The 22544-nt window shown below is 34.4% G+C and overlaps 3 protein-coding genes and 1 pseudogene across 3 annotated transcripts; 3 read left to right on the top strand and 1 right to left on the bottom strand.

Moving 5' to 3' along the window:
* Positions 1–2743: 2743 nt before the first annotated feature.
* LOC145791185 (putative carboxylesterase 16) lies at positions 2744–5798 on the top strand. Its single transcript, XM_082871444.1, has 2 exons — positions 2744–3622; positions 5073–5798. The coding sequence occupies exons 1-2, from the start codon at positions 2967–2969 to the stop codon at positions 5608–5610; spliced, it is 1194 nt and encodes a 397-aa protein (XP_082727570.1). The 5' UTR covers positions 2744–2966; the 3' UTR covers positions 5611–5798.
* Positions 5799–5933: 135 nt separating this feature from the next.
* Positions 5934–8295, top strand: LOC114272948 (GRAS family protein RAD1). The gene is made up of 2 exons (XM_028214656.2): positions 5934–7594; positions 7837–8295. Exons 1-2 carry the CDS (start codon positions 6351–6353, stop codon positions 8132–8134), a joined length of 1542 nt encoding a protein of 513 aa, XP_028070457.2. The 5' UTR covers positions 5934–6350; the 3' UTR covers positions 8135–8295.
* Positions 8296–10643: 2348 nt separating this feature from the next.
* LOC114296168 (protein HHL1, chloroplastic) lies at positions 10644–15225 on the top strand. Its single transcript, XM_082871442.1, has 6 exons — positions 10644–11041; positions 12704–12841; positions 13621–13707; positions 13850–13897; positions 14646–14788; positions 14969–15225. Exons 1-6 carry the CDS (start codon positions 10652–10654, stop codon positions 14979–14981), a joined length of 819 nt encoding a protein of 272 aa, XP_082727568.1. The 5' UTR covers positions 10644–10651; the 3' UTR covers positions 14982–15225.
* Positions 15226–15794: 569 nt separating this feature from the next.
* LOC145792079 (tryptamine 5-hydroxylase-like) lies at positions 15795–20952 on the bottom strand (annotated as a pseudogene).
* Between the last annotated feature and the right edge of the window lie 1592 nt (positions 20953–22544).

Here is a 22544-nt window from a genome sequence, read left to right as displayed (position 1 = left end):
GATGGGAACGTCGACGGGGATGGTGGGCTTTCCAAACTATATATTTAAGAAGTTCAGTAATTTTTACTAAATCGTAGTTAATTTTTTTGACGATTTTGTTTTTTTGTTTTCTTTTTTTTCGTTTTGGGTTTTAGTTGGGATGACCCTTTGGGGTCTTGTTTATATATGGGTGTTGATGTTTCTTAATATAAATGTTTCTCATGTTCTCAAAAAAACAAAAAAAATAAAAATGAATTAATTACACTTTTTACCTCTATAGTTAGACTTAAGTTTCCTTTTAATCCCTATTATTTCAATTTGAATAATTTGTTCCCAACACTTAAAGTCCGTTTTTAATTTGGTCATTCTGACTAAATTTCTATTAATTTTGTTTACTTGTACATCTTAGAAGATTAATAAATGTCTCAAAATTATTAACTTCAGTCTCTAATTTAGATAGAAGGATTAAATTAAAATTACACTTAAAGTGTAATGATCAAATTATTCAATTTAAAACTATAACGACTAAAATCAAATTTGAATTAAATTATAAGAGTGAAAATTTACCTTTATTTTATTTAAAGTGTATTTGAGAATTGATTTTCTAAATAATTTTTTTAAAGAAAAGCCTACAAAAACAATTTTCACTAAAAAATAAAGTTTTCAAATGCTGTTTGATACGACTGTTAAAACATATTATAGATAATAACTTAACAGAGTGCAGCTACTAAATTATAAATTTAAATTGGTAAGCTGTGTTTTTTATGTGTGAATGTCATTTTTAACCCTGCTAACAGTAAATTTAAGGGTAATTCTACTTACATTACTACTTTACTTCTTTACAACCTTCATATGAGTTTTGTTTTTCCTCAATTTTATCCATGTGTGAAATTACCTTTAAGGACAAAACACTAAAATTAAATATGTTTTGTTATCTCCTTACATCCCTTGGTCTTCAATCCTTACTCCTCTTTTTCCTTTCTTAATTTTTCTTTTCTCTTACACATTTCTTTTTAAAAAGTGAGAATCATAGTATTTTGATCATTAAAGAAAGCAATAGATGAAGAAATAGTGGTAAATAACCGTAAAAAAAGTGAAATTGTGAGTTTTTTTTTTATTGGGTAGGTTTTTGTTTTGTTTTTCTGGACTAGTGTTCGACTTTCGTTCGGTGGTTCGAAATCAAACAAAATAAAATAGTCCGACATCACATTGCCGAACAAAAAATATAAGTCTGGTAACCAATTATCGAATAAAAGATATACTTCTGGTAACCCCAAACTGAATTTTTTTAATTTGTTCGACTTCTCATTACCATGCATTTTCAGTTTCATTTTTTTTTTTATATTTTTTATTTTTTTGCCTAGAAGAATTATACTTATACTCATTGCAACAACGCAAGTACTGTAATATTAGGGGACTCTAGTCATGAATTCATTATAGACGAGATTTGTTAAGTTTTTTTTTATGTATCTGATTTTTTCTTATTTTTAATTTGTATTGAGTTTTATTAATTATTTGACGTATAAATGTATTTATTATCTTTAGATTTTTCATAGTCGTGAAGTATTAATTAAATGGGCTTCTGATGTTGGAAAGAAAACTTAATTTGTCATTGTTATAAACACATCAGATGCAAGAGGCAATAGCAGAAAATCAAGACTTACACTTGCTTGTAAAAGAAGTGGTTATTATAGAGACAGCAGGAAGATCAAGGGGCAATGATTGAAGTTGACAGATTCTAAAAAGTGTGGATGTTTATTTCTATTAAGGGGGGAAATTGTCTACAAATTACCAAGACGAATTGTGATAACATGTTTGATTGATGGATGCAAATAAAGATAGATTTTATGAATACTTTATGGATATTCTTTTTATGAATAATTTTATGGATACTTTTTATGTATGATTTTATCGATGTGTGTTTGATTTATGAATTTTTTTATGAATGTTTCAAAAAAAAAAAGTAAATCTTTCAATATATAGCGACGAGAATCTAGACGACTCTATTATAGTTTTGCAACATGATGCTAGAGTAATCCTATTTGTATAACAATATATTACTAAACATGCACTTCACAAGTGACCTAAATTAATTTCTTGTTATCATCTAATTGGACGGCAACATAATGATGGGAAAAAAAATATTGTCCAGTAACATGGCACTGAAGTAATTCAAATTAATTAGCGTTGTATTACCGAATAGGCCCACCACAAATTAAAAAATCATTGTTTGGAAGAAAGTGTGTAAATGTATAGCAACAAAATACTGGAGAGATCTATTTTTTCCGGCAGCATAACACCAGAATAATGTAAATTGTTTAGCACCGTGTTACCAAAATTAATGGTGTAAAGAGATGAAATAGTTAATTTAGATTTAGTTTTGATAATATATTGGAGGTGTAATGAGAATTACATTTTTTTTTAGTGATATTATAAGATAGAGGATGTAAAGAGATTAAATAGTAGTATAAGTAGAATCACCCTAAGTTTAATTAACCTTTGGTAGTAATAATTGAATTAACCTTTATTTTTGTTATTAATTACAAGTCTACATTTCCACTAATTTTTTTTTGTTTTTTCCAATCCACAATTTAGTGTATACTTTGGTCTTTTTCTATTTTCAAGAAACCCCTTCCAAAAAAAAAAAAAATTCTAAAAAAAATTGTTACAATAAAAAATTGTTTAAAAAAGATTTAAATAAACAGTGAAAAATAATTTAAAGCCAAAATCTATAAATTAACCAAATTAATTTACATTTAACCCGACGCGGTCGAATTGCAGACAAGACAACCCAACAACGTTGTTTCTCTCACCGGAGATTGTTATTCAAAACCAGGACCTTTTTTTTTTCTTTTTTTCTCTCTTTCTCTCGAACCAGACCTGTATCGAATCTCAAATTGATACAGGTCGATCTCTCTCTCTCTCTCTTTATCGTCAATGGTGCCTCTATAAAAATCCAAAGCCTAATCCAATTCCTCTTTCTCAGCATGCCTACCGTAACGGTGAAGCTTTACAGCGCCCTCTTCAAATTCCACCTAAAACGCCGATTAGAAACCCTAATCGAATCCCCTTTCTCCTCCACCCCCTTCGGCATCACCTCCCGCCCTTCCGACGCCGTCGCCTCCGCCAATCCTACCTTCTCCTCCGACGGCGTCGCCACAAAAGACCTCCACATCGATCCCCTCACCTCCCTCTCCCTCCGTATCTTCCTCCCCGACTCCGCCCTCTCCAATTCCCAAAAAAAAAACCCCGATCATGGCATATACGGTGGCTATTCGCCGGCGATCGATCGGCATTGCCGGAACTGCCGCAAATTGCCGGTGATTTTGCAGTTTCACGGAGGTGGCTTTGTTAGCGGGAGCAACGATGCGGTGTCGAATGATTTGTTTTGTAGAAGAATTGCGAAATTGTTGGATGCCATTGTTGTGGCGGTTGGGTATAGGCTCGCGCCAGAGAATCGGTACCCTGCGGCGTTTGAGGATGGGGTAAAGGTGTTGAATTGGTTGGGGAAGCAAGCGAATTTGGCGGAGTGTATTGTCGGTGGGGATGTTAGGAGATTTGATGTGAGGAGGCTGCAAATTGTTGATGGGTTTGGGGCTTCAATGGTGGAGCCTTGGTTGGCTGCTCATGGGGATCCTTCAAGGTAAATTCTTTTGAGTTCAATCAAATACATTGAATTTTGTTGCAAGTTATCTATAATCAAACAATTTGATATGTCAAACTTGGAATTGATGTTAATTCAACAATTTATGAGAACCACCGTGAACAAATAATTTAAGGCCAAATCTATACAATAACAACCGTTTGATGATGTCCAGATTTTGATTTGCTTATCATTTGAATCTTATAAATAAAATTCAATGCTTGTTTACATCCTATGTATGATGAGGTGATATTATGAATGTTAGACATTGAAGATATCACCAACACTGTGGCATGAAGGAAGCTTAGGAGCTTTTGGTTCTGGGAATTTATAAATAAAAGCACTTCATAGTTAGTGTTGAGTGAGAAAGTATTTTAATAACCATGAACAAAGAGGTCTCCTAGAGTTCGGAACATTTTCTTTGTTCAAATGATTATGAAGCATTAGGGCATACATTACTATTGTAGTCTTATATAGAACACTTGCCAAAAGATTTGTTTGATTCAACCATCGCTGCTTTTGTATAATCATTATCACCTTCTTTTTTATGTTTCTATGTACCACACACGTGCATAAGGGTGGGCTTTTTTTATTTCATTATGATTACTTAAAAGTATCATTGACAATAAAAGAAAACTGAAAAATGGCTAAAAGCTTTCACAGTAGCAAGAGGAATGGTGAAAAGTACTTTACCTTTGTTCCAAAAAGATGATAATCGGATTGAAAACAGAGCTATGTGACCTCAGTCAATCAATGAAAAATGATCAGCTCTCACACTGCAGAGCTCTTAGCTTTAGGGGGATTGGTTAATTATCAAGTGCTGTCGATAACCTTCTATTTATGACTGTTTTTTGCGGCGTGTTACTTGTTTGGAAAAGTGGAAGATGACATGAAATATGGGGTAATTCTACCCAAAAGAATATGGGAAATAATATGACCTTGAAAATATTGAGGAAACTATTCCAAAAGTTGGAAGGGCAACATGATGACAGGTGAAGATAGTGTTCACAATCGGTGTAAAGTACCTAAATGCAAATTAAATTATGCTGGAGTTTCTGAAACATCTTATACTGGTTCCATAATGTTTCTAAAGTGGCGTCCACAGGAAACACTTGTTGGAGAATGCCTTTTTCCTGAGAAGGACTCATATTATTCAAAATTTCAACTTATTCCAGTTTGATATAACAAGCTTGTAAATTTTTTTTTTTTTAATACTGTAATAAAAAGTGTATGGAGAGGCATTGTAGACTTCTTTTTGAAACATATTATGTTAATTTTGTTGATTTTATAAACAGAGGTCTTGTCAATGCAGCCATGATGTGCAAACAACTATAAATTTATGGGTCTTTCCAATCTTTTTACTCTGCAAATTTTCTTTATAAATGCTCTACACTTTCATATGCTTTTTTCATCTCCAATTTTTATACTAATTCGGTCATATATTAACTAGGTGTGTCCTCCTAGGTGTGAGCTGCGGTGCTAATATTGCAGATTATGTTGCTCAAAAAGCTGTGGAAGCGGGCAAGCTTTTAGATCCTGTAAGAGTGGTGGCACAAGTGCTAATGTACCCTTTCTTCATTGGTAGTATTCCCACACACTCCGAGATTAGATTGGCAAATTCTTACTTTTACGACAAGGCTATGAGCATACTCACATGGAAACTCTTCCTACCCGAGAAAGAATTCGCCCTAGATCACCCTGCTGCCAACCCTCTCCTCCCTACCCGGGAAACCCCCCTGAAGTATATGCCACCAACACTAACAGTTGTGGCTGAACACGATTGGATGCGGGATAGGGCCATCGCTTACTCAGAAGAGCTTCGAAAAGTTAATGTTGACGCTCCCCTTCTCGATTACAAGGACGCCGTGCACGAGTTTGCAACCCTCGACGTGCTCCTCAAGACACCGCAAGCCCTGGCTTGTGCAGAAGATATTGCTATATGGGTGAAGAAGTATATATCACTTAGAGGTCATGAGTTTTCTTATTGAGGAGGTTGGAAACAGTTTTTGAGAATATTTTTGAGTAGGCATATTCATTCGTTTGTGTTCTTTTCTCGCTACTGAGATTTATTATAAATATGTATAGGGAAGAAACTGAAACTCAAATTGAATGTATACCTTTGCCTTCTCTGTCATTCATTTACAAAAATGTAAATCAAAATGCAGCAATTTTTTCAGACTCTATTTTGTCCCCCATGCCCTTAATTTATAGATTGATATTTACTGTGGAAAAGTTATTATGCCTTGCTGGAGAAAAATCATTGATACAAAAAGAAATTTAGTGGTATATTCTCTCTGATGATTGTTGAGTTCTCGGAGTTGAAAATTACTTGAAAAGTTGTCAGAAAATGAAGCGTGGCAGATGGACTGCAGCATCGTAGTAGGTGTGTGGGTTGTGAAACAATGAAGAATATACTCAAATATAAAAACCCTAGAAGAATCCTAGGAAAGTGATGGAAATTAGGAATATATTTTGATTGGTCTATGCTGAACATTGTTGCTTGTCTGGAATCTAGGGTAATTACAAATCATCCCTTTCGTTTGCTTTTCGCCATGTTTAAATATTCGAGAACATTGAATTCATCACTCTACCTAACAAGGTGAGCCCTGTACAAATGCGCTAGTTCGGCAGATTGTCATCGATGGAGCTTTGCTGCATTCATTTTTGATAAAAATAAGAGCTCAGCTCTGCTCTGCTCTGCTCTACATAATTTCTGATACAACAGAGGATGGCTTCTGGTCTCTACCTTCAATCCAAATTTCACGACAACGAGAAAAGCGACGACGCTATCGGGCTTGACCTGAACGTGTCGACCTACGTCTTCCCTCGCTTGCCCAAATTGGAGAATAGTTCTTCCACCTGTTACACTCCTTGCTCGGACAAAACTAGAACCCATAAGAGGCTGAGGCTGTGGCTGATAGGAAGTGCTGAGTCTATCAATAATAGTGTTTGTAGTGATAGTAGTACCCTTTTCAGTCGGAGTGCAAATAGCTTGAATAGCTTGCCAGGGCTCCATTTCCGGGATCATATATGGGCGTATAAGCAAAGATACCTAGCGGTGGAGGCCATGAATGAGGCAGCTAAAGCGTTGGTAAATGACGAGGGAGATGATCATGTCAAGGAAGAAGTAACCGGAGATGGGGTGAGATTAGTCCAACTACTCCTCGCCTGTGCCGAGGCTGTGGCTTGTCGCGACAAATCCCACGCCTCAGCATTACTGTCTGAACTCAGAAGCGAAGCATTGGTTTTCGGGACATCTTTTCAACGAGTGGCGTCCTGCTTTGTCCAGGGCCTCTCTGACCGCCTTGCGCTTGTTCATCTGCTCAGGGGAATTGTGCCCGCGGCAACACCTCCGAAAAATATGGCTATTTCTTTGGAAAAGGAAGAGGCTTTAAGCCTTGTATATGACATTTGTCCACAAATACAATTTGGGCATTTCATAGCCAATGCAGCAATATTGGAAGCCCTTGAGGGAGAGAGTTCTGTTCATATTGTGGACTTGGGTATGACACTTTGTTTACGACACGGCCACCAATGGCGGAGGTTGATGCACGGTCTAGTCAACCGGGCAGGCCAACCACCACGCCGTGTTCGCATAACTGGTGTTGGAAGTTGTGGTGAGCATCTCAGAGGCATCGGTGATGAGCTAGAGCGGTATGCACGTACCTTGGATTTGAACTTTGAATTTTTGGTAGTGGAAAGCAATCTGGAAAACCTGCAAGCCAAGGAGTTCGGTGTCCGTGGCAGTGAGGTTCTGGTTATCAACAGCGTCCTTCAATTACACTGTGTGGTGAAAGAGAGCCGAGGAGCGTTGAATTCGATGCTGCAAACGATGCATGAGCTAAACCCGAAGGCTCTTGTTCTGGTTGAGCAGGACTCGAGCCATAATGGACCATTCTTTCTTGGGAGGTTCATGGAGGCTCTCCACTATTACGCAGCAATCTTTGACTCATTAGATGCTATGCTGCCAAGGTACGTTGTTACAAATCTTGCAATTCACGATTTGATAGAAGTCGTAATTAGAATGATTCGATTAGTGCTGTTAAATTTTAAATTGAGTAAATGGTTATAATTCAATTGCAATTTAATTCTGTTAGTATAATATATAAAACGGTATTATTTCATAAAATAAAAAAGGAAATTAATTAATCATATGATTATGCTAAATAAAGCAAGTGTTAACAAAATGATTCACGATTCAAAAACAATGCCAGGTATGACACGAGGCGAGTGAAGATGGAGCAGTTTTTTTTCGCGGAGGAGATTAAGAACATAGTGAGCTGTGAGGGGCCGGCCAGGGTGGAGAGGCACGAAAGGTTGGACCAGTGGCGGAGGAGGATGAGCCGGGCGGGGTTTCAACCGTCACCCATCAAGATGCTATCACAGGCGAAGCAATGGTTGGGAGAAATAAATTTTTGCGAGGGATACACGGTGGTGGAAGAGAAGGGTTGCCTGGTTCTTGGCTGGAAATCAAAGCCCATTGTTGCAGCTTCTTGTTGGAAATGCTTCTAAAGCTTTTGATTTGATGACTTGAAGAAGAGAAACAGAGTAGGATTCAGAGAAAATAAGGTTGTGTTTGGAATATAAATTTGAGTAGAAATTTATAAACCAAAAAAAAAAAAAAAAAAAGTGTGTGACATGTAATTATATTATATTAATTTATATTTTACCTATCTTTTCTTTTCTTTTTTTTCTAAATTCTTTTTCAAATCTATGCTCTAAACACAGACTAACGGAATCATGTGATTGGTAGGTTGTTGAAGTGGAGAACAATTGAGATAAACATGTTTTTTTTTTTTTTTTTTTTTTTTTTTTTTTTTTTTTCCAATTTTTTGGTACAAAGTAAATAACAGTAGTTTTGTGTCAATTGACAACTACTATAGCATTAATGGGAGTAAGGTTAGAGTTTGAGAGAATAGAGATTAATTTTGGTAAGCAATGTACTAAAATATCATTGCAACTTTTGGCAACCATTCATAGGCTTATTGTACTTTTAAGGCCTCCTTTGGGAACAGGCTAATTTAGTAACTTTTTGGCTATTTGGCTAAAATATGAGCTAAAAAAAACTAGTATGTTTGGGATGACTTTTTGACTTTTTACGAAAAGATGTGCAAAAAATAGAGAGAAAAGAGAATCTTTGACTTTTTGGTATTGGTTGTTGGCTTTTTGGTATTGGTTGTTGGCTTTTTGGCTAATTTAGTAATTTTTTGACTTTTTGGCTAAAATGGAGGTTCCCAAACGAGGCCTAAGTAAGATTATTTTTTTTTTTTAAAGAGGTTAATGTTTATAAAATTATTCAATTTGTATTACAAATTTTGAAATTAATTAATAGACTCCAAAAGAAGGGAGAGAATCCAAAAAAATTAGGCTAGTACTAATATCATTATCATGTTTTTATTATCACAAAACTTGGGAATAATGAAAAAATGCTAATTATTACCCATGATATTAATATATGTATACATTAAAATAGATAAAAATATATTTATATAAAAACTTGTAAAGACAAATGAAAATATTGTTATTGAATTTTTGCAACCCTAAAATTATTTTTGAAAATTACGAAATGTAGCATATGGTATGCTAAAATATCATAGTGCTATTTTATACTACATTGATCACTTATTCTTTTAAATTTTTTTTTACATCTATCTCATTATAATTTGAGTTTAATTCATCACTAATTTGTTACGACGTATCAGTTCAAAAAAATAAAAATAAAAAAAAAATTGAAATTTTTGTGTCCAAATACTCTAGTATTTTATAATTTTTTATTAATTTTTTAAATTATGCAAATACTTTACTCATATGTAATATATTAGATCACTTATTGATCTGAAAAATTATTAATTGATCCAAAAACACCACGTGGTTATGGGGTGTTTTGAGAACTGGACTTTTAGTAATTTTTTTAGGTTTGTAGCAAAAGTGAAAAGTTATTTTTTTTGTATTTTTTTCATTTGAAAAGTTGGTTTTCAGTCACTGGTGAAATTATAATTCTACCCCTTATGGATCAAAATGTGCTACATGAGTGAAGTTGTAAATATTTTAAATTGAATAAGGATAGTTTGGTTATTTTATTGTGATTTGACATCATAAACAAATATTAATCAAAAAAGCCAAAAATAACTTTTTACTAACTTCCCAAATCATTTGTCTAAAAAATCCAAAAGCTTAGTTAAAAATCAAAAAGTCACTTTTTACCAACTTTTCAAAATAATCTATCACTAATCACAATTTATCATACTCCTCCATATTTTATAATTATCTAACATAAATTCATGAATTTTATCATTTTATCAATCATAATTCGGTTGAAACATGATGTATTGCTCAAGACCAATCAATAATTTCTCTATTGATTCACACAAAACACAATTAGGATTCGTTTAAGATGTGGATTGACTTTTGACTATTTTAACTTGGGTTAAAAAATTTCGTTTGAGATAATTTTTTTTATTTTTTTAACTTTTATAAAAGAAAAAATAAAATATTTATAATTTAGATGTAATATTTTATTTTATTAATTTTTTAACCTATTTTATTATTTTGTAACTATTTTAACCCAAGATTAAAAATGCAAGGAAGGCTTAGTGATTGAGAATAAATTCAATATTCAGTTATGATGAATTAATTTTGAAAATAAATTCTAATCATTCAATTCACTTTTCGTCTAATTCATGTTTGTTATTTTGGGTCTGGCTTTGGTCTAGTTTATCATCAAATTAGACTGTCTTGTTGGGTTAATGGAGGTTCATTACAGGTTTCGTTTTGAAAATTTGAATTGTCAATATGTAAAAATTTTTGAGTACTATATGGCTGTAAAAAATCACGTTGATCGAATATCGATAGCTATGTGATCAAATCAATTTTGTATAAAAAAAAAATAGACGGCGAATAAATTATCGACTTATTTTTTATTAGCATCATCGTGTGGGCCCGGATGACTGAACTCCTCTGTCCTCCTGAGCCTGCCACGTGTTTGGCCAATATTAATTCCGGCTGGATAATCCTCCATCAACCAATTCGATGACTTGTCTCTCCATTCTACCTATCAAAAACACTCTGCACTTTTTCGAGAGAGAATCTACAGAGAGAGAGAGCGCCATAGTTGCATTGCAGAGCTGTAGAACAGACATGGAGGCTGTTGGTATGTCTTTGAACGCACTGGTTGGTGTACCGATGTCGAATTCAAGAAGAGCACATGAAGAAGCCCTAATCAAGCACTCCTTGGTCTCTTCTCGGACGATTCAAAACCCTTGTTTTCAGCATCATCATCGGCAACGATTGTTGGTGGTTAAAGCCAAGGGTAAGAAAGGAATGATGGCTCGTCAGTTCAAACGTCCACCGCCTCCTTCTCTTCCCAAGATTGAAGACGATGGAAACCCTAGATTCGTTGTCTTCATCCGCATGGCCAATGTTAGTCCTCTCTCTCTCTCTCTCTCTCTCTCTGTTTTTTCCTTCTTTTTGTTAATCGGAATGGTTTTGATTTTGCTGATTGAAGTTCATGTCATGGGTCTGTAAAATTATGTTCTTGGAGTGATTTTTGATCGATTTATTGTGATGAGTCTCAGTTGCTGTATAACAGAAATTTGTATGCCTGAAAATGGATTTAGCTTAATCAATACCTAATTAACTTCATTTCAGTATTCTGAATTCAGTTTCGTGTTTTCTTTGTTTTTAAGTAAGTATTTTTAAAATTTTAAGTATTTTTTTAACTTTTTAAAATGCAGCATACTTATATGTATTAAAAAATAAAATATTTATGAAAAAATATTTTGAAAATTAATAAATATATAAAAATATGAAAAATATACTGAATTTTTGTATTTTTGGTATTTAGTGAATTTTTGTATTTTTTTGTATTTTTATTTTTTTGTGAATTTTTTTAAAAAAATTACGAAAAATATACTTTTTAATAGTAAGTGTGTCTAAATTTTTTTAAAAATTACTTAAAATATTAAAAATATTTAGTAAAAATAGAAAAATACAAAAAATAAGAAAATAGAATTTTCTAAAAAAATGTTTTTAAAAAACTCAAACCAATCAAAGGATTGTTAGTTTGTTACATTGTTAGGTTTTTTTTTTTTTTTTTTTGGTAACTAAAGTGGGCTTTTTGAAAACCCCCCCCCCCCCAAAAAAAAAAAAAATGCCATAAGTTTTTTTAAGCAAAATGAGTGCTTTTTAGCAAATAAGTTGGGTTATAATCCACAGACATCCTGAGATTAAAAATCAAAATAATAATTTAGATAAAAGGTTAGCTAAAGGCAAAAATAAATCAATTTTAAAAAAAATATTAGGTAAGTCTATTCTAAAAAATAAAATATTTCAATTCAAAGTTGGGAAAAAAAAATTTCCTAAGGTGCGTTTGGTTGGGGGGATTTTTGAAGGGATTTGAAAGAGGGAAAAAAAAAATGTAAAACTAGGTAAAATGAACCCAGCTTAAAGAAAATAAATAAATAACACAACTTAGCTACAGCCAAAAAGAGCTCTATGATGGACCCGTTTGGTAGAGCTATGGGAAAGTGATTATAACTCATAGTCTAACAGCTTATACCTTATAACTGTGAACATAAGCTGATTTTTAACTTATAAATTAAGATTCTTCTCCCCCACTCAAAGAATAAGTTGATTTTTAACTTACAAAAAGGTATAAGCTATATTATTAAGCTGAACCAAACACATCAAATTAGCTTAAAATAAGCTGAAAATAAGCCCTACCAAACAGGACCGATATGCAACTCTCAACCCTTTAGTTTTGTTTCTGTCACTTATTTTCCAAGTGATTACTATTCCATCATTTAAATGTCTTTGTAATTTTTCTTGTCCTGTGTTTCGATTTTGTATTTGTAGAGCGATTTTTCCACCACAATCCCACTATATACTCACGATTCAAACACAATCTTAGTGGCCCGATTATCTGTCTTTTTCTCTCTCAATTCTTTGTGATACTTTCTGATAATTTTAACAATTTTCTAGAACAATCCTTCTAAACAATTGATTAGTGATCATGAGTATCCTGATTATAGATTTTAATTGTCAACTTTCTTTCACTAGGGACTAACATTATTACTTGGGCAGGTTTATCTTTGGTACCCACTCAGTATTATAAGTGGCGGTACAACTGCCAAGATTATGGTTGCAGCGAAAGATAATTTTGTGGGGAAGTATATATATAAAGATACTCTTGCTAGGAATCTTGCAGCAGTTATTTACAGAGTAAGTTTTCTTTTCACTGAGAACTTGTGTCATCTTTACTTTGAATTTGTAATAAACTTACAAGGCTGTTCAAGGTCCTAGCTTTTTGGGATAATATTGATTGATTGATTGTGTAATTTATGTTTTACTTCAATGATAAATGAAATGAATGCGCATGTTGGCAGCTGAAGTTGAAATAAGAGTGAAAATATAAATATGTATCAGTTGTAGATGTTGTTACATGTATTAGGTACGAGTATTAGATGCGGTGTTATGTTTAATATGGACTTTTCAATGCAACACATTTGCTGCAGCTATGTTGTTAGACTGACTTAATTTCCTTATTTTTATCAATTCATTTCTTGTAGGCTTGTCTTTGTATTGTAGCTAAAACTTGTTACATGAAATATTTTTTTTCCCCCAAGTTGGTCCCTGTTCATGTAGAATTTTTGTTCTCCAAGCAAATTGGATGAATGGTCTTTCCTTTTTTCTGATGAGTGGCATGAAAAGAAATTGCTGTAACTTTTCTGTTAAGTCACTATTTTATTGACACAATGGAGGGGGTTTTTCTGCCATTGCCAAGACTTTGGCTTCAGTTCTAAGCATGTCCTGAACAACAGATTATGTACTAGCAAATCATTTCTTTTTCAACTATTGATGTATGAATTCATTTGTTATGATAAAAAAATTTGTCCGGTGATCATTCCCTAGTAGTGCCTTTTTATTTTCCTTTATTTCTTTAGAGATCTGGAGTATTTGTCTAATTATATGTAACTGACAGGTGGTTTATATTTAAACAGGATGAGAAGGAGATACAGAAGACAGCACTTAAGCAGCATCGCGTGTTGCGGTCAGCCACCGAGTTCAAATATGGCTACAAACTTGTTGTAATGTCCCTATAAATTATACATTACACTGCATAACATTCTATTGTCAAATCTTCCATCTTGCCATCACAAAGATTAAATTGCACAAGCAAGATGTCTCTGCCAGCTTATTTTCTAATTTTCGACGTGCTAATTTATGCAGGAGAATAACAATTTGAGATCAGCTATTTCTACCACAGATGTTATTGAGGTGGGCAATAGATATGTGGTTTTAGTTATATTGGGTTATTGAACTATAAATGAAAAGTGTCAGATTTTTATAAACTTAAATCTTAAGATATTGTATCTGAAAATGGGATATAGGTACCTGAAGATATAATGGACACTTACATATATTACATATTATATAATAGGCAAATGCTAACAAGTGCCCCCTAGACGTTTTTAAGGTTGGAAAATGTATAAAAAGTGTCTTGAAAATATGTAAAAATATTAAAAAATGTATTGATTTCAATAAAAGGGCATTAAAGTTAGTGAAAAGTGTATTGTGTTTTATAAATAATTTTTCTTTTACTTGTGTCCTAGGGCACGTGTTAGCAAGACCCTATATAATATTTTTAGATAGAATGATGTGAATTATGTAGAAATGTAAAATTCAATAGAATTTAGTAAAAGCATGGAATTTTTGTTAGAAAATGTAATACTCCGTAAGTTTCTTCTTTAAGCATAGTAAAAATTGGAAGATCCAAGTGTATCTGATAGACACTAGTACTTCAAGGAAAATAGAAGAATCCATGTAAGACAATTGCTTGCATAAAATGAGAATGATGGTATATCCAATATGCAAATCTTGATTTGTAATTTGGATTTATGAGAGTTGGTTTTCATATTCCTATTGCACACACTCTCTCTAAACTCAGATCGGATTGCCAGTTGGTTTTCTTGCTTTCCTTCTTTGGTTTTTTAAAATAACTTTCAACCCCAAATGCAATTATCAGCTCCCATCAAAAGATGAGCTTAAAACAGTGCTCGATAAAGTGAAGGACTTCTTCGGGGATGCCAAGGAATCGTTTGGCAAAATGACAGCCCTAAATTCAACAGCAACAGAGGAGTTGGAGGAAAACCCCCAAGAGAAATCCAAGTGAGTTATATGAATAAGTATTTTAGCCAAATATTCACTATAAGTAGTCACATCACTCTCTATTTTTCTGCACATCTTTTCGTAAAAAGTCAAAAAATTATTAATGTAGTTTGTTTCCAAACGAGGCCTTCGTTTTAACAGCCGTTTGATCGTTATCTTGATGATTTTTTGATTTTCCAGGGTAAAAAGCTGAAGCTGAAAAGAATTCACTCGACATGTTGCGGTGGCCGGAGGATCTGTGAGATTGAAGAGCTTCATATAGTTCAAAATCACTATCCAGCAAAAACAAAGTGAGTTTTCACAACAGATTTACTGCACAGTTTTGTCCATAGATCTTTGTGTACTGAAAAGAGTGTGTTATCGCTTCCATCAGAATTGAGCCTCTGCTAGCTTTTCTTTGCACATTAATGAAGTGTTATACAGTGTTTGTTGGGTTATGTTTTTGTTTTTGATGTTTCCGGAAACAAAAATTATGAAAACAATCATTCTTCTAATAATTTTTGTGCAAAAACAGTTTTGAAAATTTGAAACTTTTTGGTGTTTCCTAAGTTGGTTTTCAGAAGATATTTTTTGAAACAGTTTTCTAAAACATTTCATCGAACAAGGTTACAGTGTTTGAATTGTCGGAATTGAGGAAGATCTATGTTACATTGACAAGGGTGCGTATCTAGAGTATGAACACATCAAACCCCAAAATTCATTATTTGGAACACTTTTGTACAAGGGAAAAAACACTGTCAACATGCTTGGAAAGTACAGAACTAAGACCTCACTGAGTATAACTCCCCTTCAACCCAAGAGTATATATGAATATATATTTTTTTTTTTCAAACAAAATAATTAGAAGGGGTAACCAACTGTAGTAATCTTCCTTTGAAGTGATAAGAGGAGCCCCTACCCACCAGGGAGGGGGACAACAACACCTACACGGGCACAGGAGAATTGCAGGCGCTCCCTCAAGACAGGCCAAGTCCTAACTTAACATTGGCCCCATCACACTAGTGTCCTAGTGAGCAGAATCTGACTGAGAGTACTTAGGAACAAGAACTAGAGCTGATTTTTTTCTCATGGCCAACCCAAAAATCTCCTCCAAGTCCAAATCTTCAGCCCCAACCCCATCAGGCAATCCCCAATCAAAATGATATAGATGCCGAGCCAAGGCAATCTCCACCGTCACCAATCCAAATGAAAAACCCGGGCAACCTCTCCAGCCTCCTCCAAACGGTAGAAACTTGAAATCCTTACCCTTGAAATCGGCATCGGCATCGGCATCAGCATCCTCAAACCTATCAGGATTGAATTCCAGGGGATTCTCCCACGACACTGGGTCCCTGCCTATGGCATAAGTGTTGATCAGAACCCTAGTTTTTGCGAGTATGTTGTAGCCGTTGAGAATGCAGTCTTCCATGGATTCCCGGAGAACCAGGAGGGGGACTGGTGGGTTGGGTCGCATTGTTTCCTTTATCACGGCTTTCAGGTAATGGAGGTGGTGGAGGTCAGTTTGCTCCACCTTCCCTTTTGTGGATGCAATTTTTTGGACTTCTTCTTCTTCTGCTTTCACCATTACTGTTGGGTGCCTAGCTAGCTCATTCATCGTCCATTCTAGGGTTGATGATGTTGTATCAGTCCCGGCAACAAAAATGTCCTATAACATACACATGTTCAAGGTAGCAGCCATTGGCATTTGAGGTATGATCTAAGAACTACTACGGTGTTTCTGGGATAATACTCAATACCATCTATCAATTAACAAAATTCGTGCTGTATTTTAAAGCACTATCACAACATATTGAATAATTTCTCTTAGACAAGACTTGTTTTAAATTTCAAGGGCTAGAATCTTAGAATCAGAATAATAATAATAATAATAATAATAATAATAATAATAATAATAATAATAATAATAAAAATAATGAAATTTGGTAGAATGAAAACTTTTATACTAGACTTGTAATCACTTCTAAATTCTAATATATATTTTTTTTAAATATTTTTTGGGCTAAACTGGGGTCATAGAATCATAATATCTTCAGCTTGGTTTGTTTGGTAAGGAAAATATTATTTTTGGCTATTTGGTATAATACAAAATGAAAATTAATGGAAAATATTTTTCATAGTTAACGCAAAATAAATCTATTTGGACAAAAAATAGATTTTACTTTTAAACAGGAAAAATATTTTTCAGATTAAAATCTTATCAATATCATCATACTATCACTCATACTTTTACCATCACACTACCATTACCACGGCCACCGTCACTATAATTGTCGCCACCACCACTCGTTGCCACACCATTACCTCCGCCTCCACTTTCATCACACCACAATCACTTTCATCATAAAATATATTTTTTTTTTAAATTTATAAAAAATAGTTTTTACCCAGACAGAGAAACAAGCGTTAATATCCGAATCAAAATTGTGATAACTATGTCACACCCTGCATGCATGCACTCCACGGAAATATCTGACGTTGAAGGTTGGCAGCTTGTTGGAGTAATTACGGAGAGAGAGAGAGAGAGAGAGAGAGGGGAGAGAGAGAGTACCAGAACAAGAGCTTTGAGGTTATCATGAGTAATAGGCACCTCAAGGTTATCTCTTTCTTGAACCCTAAGCAACACCTCCACGAAATCTTGTATATTACCCTTTCTCTCTCTCTTCTTCACATGCTCATCACATACTTCTCTCAACTCCTCCAAGTTCTTCAACCTCCTCTTCATTCCACTCACTGAGTTAACCCTTTCCCACTCCGGGAAAAAATGGCCGATGCAAAACCCAGCGAGCAACGACTGTGTCTCTGTCAAAATGGTGGCCAAATCGGGCTTCTTTCTCTCTTCTCCTCTGGACTCGCCCATGAATCTCTTCCCGAGAGCGACTCGGCAGAGAATGTCGCTTGCTAGGTTGAAGAATAACTCGCTTATGTTTGTTGCAACTCCTACATTAAAAAAAAGGTGAAATGAATTAGACATTACAATAAAATTAAGGATTGTGATTATCTCAAATTCAAAATCTGAACTGGACCGTTGTGTTAGGAAGTCACAGGTATATCATTCCAAAAAAAAAAAAAAAAAAGCACGGGCTTCCCTCCAGTTTCAGATCCGACTGGAGGGTGTTGTTGGCCCGTAGGGACCCATCACGGATTTTGTTTCGAAAATTCGAAAAGTTCAATGTGTAGAACTCATCGAGTACTATATGCCTGTAAAAAATCACATTGATTTGATATCGATAGCTATCGGATCAATTTTCTGTCAACCGTTTATTTTTTCACCGCCTATTTTTTTTATACAAAATTGATGTGATCACATAGTTATTGATATTTGATCAACGCGATTCTATACACACATATAGTATTTGACGAATTCTACACATTAAACAGTTTGGATTATCGAAATGGGACCCGTGGTGAGCCCCCATGAGCCCAATAGCACCCTCCAGTCCAATCTGGGATTGGAGGAAGGCCAGGCCCAAAAAAAAAAATTTATTTGATCATTATAGTCTTTTCATTTTATCACATTTATTTTTAAAAAATGAACAGTATGTACGTTTTTTTAAATAGATCATTTATTTTTTGAAGATAGATGCAATAAAATAAAAATATTATAATTATTAAATCAACTTAATTTTTTTTTCATAAATGGCATATATAAGGAAGGTTTTACAAAATAACTAGTTTAACGACTTTTGCTATGGACTCCATCACGGTTGAGTTCAAATATTAACTTGAGAAAATCCCTATCCAAATTGAAGTAATAAATGGTAAGCATATGAAGTTAATGAATATAAAATTACAGCCGTGATTTAAACTCTCTCAAACTTCAACCTCCACCACTCCACACACACGTAGCGGGTGGTGATTGGAGGAGAAGAAAAAAAAGAAAAAAAAAGAAGTGACCAATCAAAAAAGAAAGGGGGTCAAAAGGGGGTGGGGGAAAGAGGGTCCCAATCTTTATTCATAAAATTAATATGATTAACTATATCAATATCTTCTTAATTATTAGTTAATATCACACTCATCTGTTTTCTTTGACAATTAATAAGCTACTACATGTTGAAATCTCAATTATTAAATCCGTGCAAATTTTCACTTTTTAGAAAAGTGAAAGGGAGTAAGAGTGATTGCATTTTTATAAATGAAAGGACTAAAATGTAAAAATTCATACATCTAGAGTAGCTAATATTTTGATAATTTAAGGGTTTTAGTGTCATTAATTCTACAAAATAACACAATAATACCGACGAGTCTACCTTAAAATTGGTTTTATTAATTTATTTATAATTTCATTTAGTATTCACGATCATCAAAATATTAGGATAAAGTCATAAATTAAAATGATCCAAAACAGAGATAATGTCATATTTCAAATCATGTCTCTAATTTTTTAGAAAACTCATTTGAGTTAGGGTAGAAGGAAAATGTCTCGTAGCTCAAATTTTGTGGCTCAAAAGTGGCTCAAATGGCCAAAACGACGTTGTTTTGGCCATTTTTATGTTGTTCTGTACTCAAAACGACGTCGTTTTGGCCATTTGAGCCACTTTTGAGCCATAAAATTTGAGCTACGTAGCATTGTCGAGGGTAGAATTACAATTTTTTGATTTGCTCAAAATACTTCTAGGACAATATAATTGCTTAGATCTATGAATTGTTTCAAAAAAAAAAATTTAGTTCAAACCTATTTCGGTTTTTAAATTCAGATAAGAATCTTCACAAATTTATCCTATAAATAAATATTTATTTATATATTGTGTAATTTAAAGTAAAGATTTCAAAATATTAACTTGAGGTTTTTTTGAGAATTGACTTTTTATAGTAATTTTTTTATATTTTAAAAATGTATTAAAAAAAATAAAGAGAACATATTCATTGTGTTTGGTTTGAGTTTTCTGGATTAAGTTTTTTGAAAATTGACTTTTTTAGTTTTTGTGTTTTTTGGTTTTTGGTTTTTAGTGAATATTTTTTAAATTTTTAACATTTTTTTTTACTTTTTTAGATGCACCTTACTTAGATGTATCTAAAAAGTAAAAAAATGGTGAAAAAATTATTTAAAAAATTAATAAATACAAAAAAATATACGGAATTCTTGTATTTTTTTGTATTTTTGGTATTTAGTAAATTTTTAAAAAAAAAATTTGTAATTTTTTTACTTTTTAGGTGTATTTATGTTAGGTTTGTCTAAAAAGTAAAAAAATTGCTTAAAATATTAAAAAAAATAGTAAAAACAAAAAAACACGAAAAATAAGAAAGTAGAATTTTCTGAAAAGTGTTTTGGAAAACTGGAAACCAAACAAGGTAATTAATTTTTTATTTTTTAATTAAAAATGTGACTCGCCAAAATAGACCTGAATCTTTGCTATATATTAGTACATATATACAAATTAGATAGGTAGATATGGACAGATTTGGAAGAAATGAAATATACTAATAAAATCATGATGTTACAGAATTGATAATTAGATGTAAATAATTAAATTTCAATATAATAACATGAAACAATATTCAATATAAATATTTGATTAAATTATGAAAGGAAGTCAAAAGTTCAAAACCAGTTCGAGTCGAAACGGAGGATATCAGGGGGTTCACTTCCACGTCTCGGACGAGTTCAAACGAGCTGACTCGTTTCGAACTTAGTAACTCAGTCACATAGATTTTCCTAGCTTGGCGCCAGTAAGCGCCGTAGGGGGAGAACGTGACGTCGGAGAAGCCGAACGACAGGTACTGCATCACCAGGAGCGGCGGCCGGCTGGCAAAGACGTGGTCGTGAGTTTTGAGAACGAGTTGGGCGAGAGTTGGGCCGAGGAGATGACCACTGTGTTGACTCGGCCGAGTTGGAGGTCGATTATGGGGCCGAGTTTGTGGGCCAGTTGAGCTAAGGAGTGATGAGGCTTGATTGTGAGGAGGTGGAGGTGGCCAATTATCGGAAGCCAAGGCGGTGACGGTGGAGGTGCCGCTGCCGGAAGTGGTGGTTGCCGATGGAGGAAGTAAAGGGCTAAGGTGGCTAATGGTAGGAGTATTGTGGAGAGGACTTGAAGGGTAATATTGTCCATTTATTTTTGTTTGTTTAAGAACTTATCAGAGAAGTTTTGTGGAGAGCTTGAAGAGTGTGAAGACTAGAAATTCAGGTGGAGGGTGGGTGGTTGTTTTATTTTTAGCATTTTCTCTTTCAAACATATGTAATTTTTTCTTTCAATAAAACAATCAATTCTTTTCAGCATGCATTGTTCTCTGTAAAAGTTAGCTTTAGTAAAGTTAGAAATATGGCAAACCTTTTATTCTAAGTTAGCCGGAAAAAACTAACTTAGAGGTTGGCTGGAATAAACCAACACCCTTCCTAAGCCCAGGATAAGGATCCAGGCTGCAGGACGTTTGGTCGGAATAATCAAACATTATTCTAAGTTAGCTGGAAAAAACTAACTTAGATGGTTGGCTGGAATAAACCAACACCCTTCCTAAGCCCAGGATAAAGGCTGCAGGACGTTTGGTCGGAATAACCAAACATTATTCTAAGTTAGCTGGAAAAAACTAACTTAGATAGTTGGCTGGATTAAACCAACTCTTTGTATTCTTCAGCTGAAGTATGGGTATGGCTGAAGAATGGTTGGCTGGAATAAACCAACTCCTGTACTGTTCAGCCGAAGTAAGGGTATGGCTGAAGAGTAGTTGGCTGGATTAAACCAACTCTTTGAAACTCTTCAGCCGAAGTATGGGTATGGCTGAAGAGTGGATTGGCTGGAATAAACCAACTCCTGTTACTCTTCAGCCGAAGTAAGGGTACGGCCGAAGAGTGGTTGGCTGGATTAAACCAACTTTTTGTACTTTACAGCCAAAGTATGGGTATGGCTGAAGAGTGGTTGGCTGGAATAAACCAACTTCTGTACTCTTCAGCCGAAGTAAGGGTATGGCTGAAGAGTAGTTGGCTGGATTAAACCAACTCTTTGAAACTCTTCAGCCGAAGTATGGGTATGGCTGAAGAGTGGTTGGCTGGAATAAACCAACTCCTGTACTCTTCAGTCGAAGTAAGGGTACGGCCGAAGAGTGGTTGGCTGGATTAAACTAACTTTTTGTACTTTACAGCCGAAGTAATTATGTCGGCTAAAGAGTGGTTGGCTGGAATAAACCAACTCCTGTTACTCTTCAGCCGAAGTAAGGGTACGGCCGAAGAGTGGTTGGCTGGAATAAACCAACTTTTTGTACTTTACAGCCGAAGTAATTATGTCGGCTAAAGAGTGGTTGGCTGGATTAAATCAACTCCTGTTACTCTTCAGCCGAAGTAAGGGTATGGCTGAAGAGTGGTTGGCTGGATTAAACCAACTCTTTGTACTCTTCAGCCGAAGTATGAGTATGACTGAAGAGTGGTTGACTCAATTGAACCAACTCTTTGTACTCCTCAGCCGAAGTAATTATGTTGGCTAAGGAGTGGTTGGCTGGTAAGCATAAGTTAGTTCGAACAAGCAAAAACCGAGATAAACGTTAGACATGAAAAGATCAAGTGCAAGCATGCAAATCAAAACCGGAATAAGAATTAAGCAAAATTTTCATTCATTAAAAAGCAATTACAGAGGGGGCATAGCCCGGTTACAAAGACAAAAGGTAACAAAAAAAAGAGAAACAGTACAAAATCAAGAGAAAAGTTCTTCAATTTCGGCATCAACTGAAGACCGGCATCAGGCGGGAGCTCATTCTCGGTCGCGTGGGTGGTTTCGGTCGGAACCACGGTTTCACCTGGTTGTTCAACAGTCAGGTCTTCCACCATGGG

This window comes from Camellia sinensis, chromosome 5, assembly GCF_055761805.1.
Source record: "Camellia sinensis isolate YWXY chromosome 5, ASM5576180v1, whole genome shotgun sequence".
In the NCBI taxonomy this organism is placed as follows: Eukaryota; Viridiplantae; Streptophyta; class Magnoliopsida; order Ericales; family Theaceae; genus Camellia; species Camellia sinensis.
The sequence above is the reverse complement of the archived record's forward strand: the minus strand, read 5'-3'. Positions and strand labels throughout refer to the sequence as shown.

Coding starts and splice junctions, on each gene's coding strand:
- LOC145791185 (XM_082871444.1), top strand. CDS start 2,967: ATGCCTACCGTAACGGTGAAGCTTTACAGCGCCCTCTTCAAATTCCAC. Junction 3,623..5,072: donor GCTCATGGGGATCCTTCAAG/GTAAATTCTTTT, acceptor TATATTAACTAG/GTGTGTCCTCCTAGGTGTGA.
- LOC114272948 (XM_028214656.2), top strand. CDS start 6,351: ATGGCTTCTGGTCTCTACCTTCAATCCAAATTTCACGACAACGAGAAA. Junction 7,595..7,836: donor TTAGATGCTATGCTGCCAAG/GTACGTTGTTAC, acceptor AAACAATGCCAG/GTATGACACGAGGCGAGTGA.
- LOC114296168 (XM_082871442.1), top strand. CDS start 10,652: ATGACTTGTCTCTCCATTCTACCTATCAAAAACACTCTGCACTTTTTC. Junction 11,042..12,703: donor TCTTCATCCGCATGGCCAAT/GTTAGTCCTCTC, acceptor TTACTTGGGCAG/GTTTATCTTTGGTACCCACT. Junction 12,842..13,620: donor TTGCAGCAGTTATTTACAGA/GTAAGTTTTCTT, acceptor ATATTTAAACAG/GATGAGAAGGAGATACAGAA.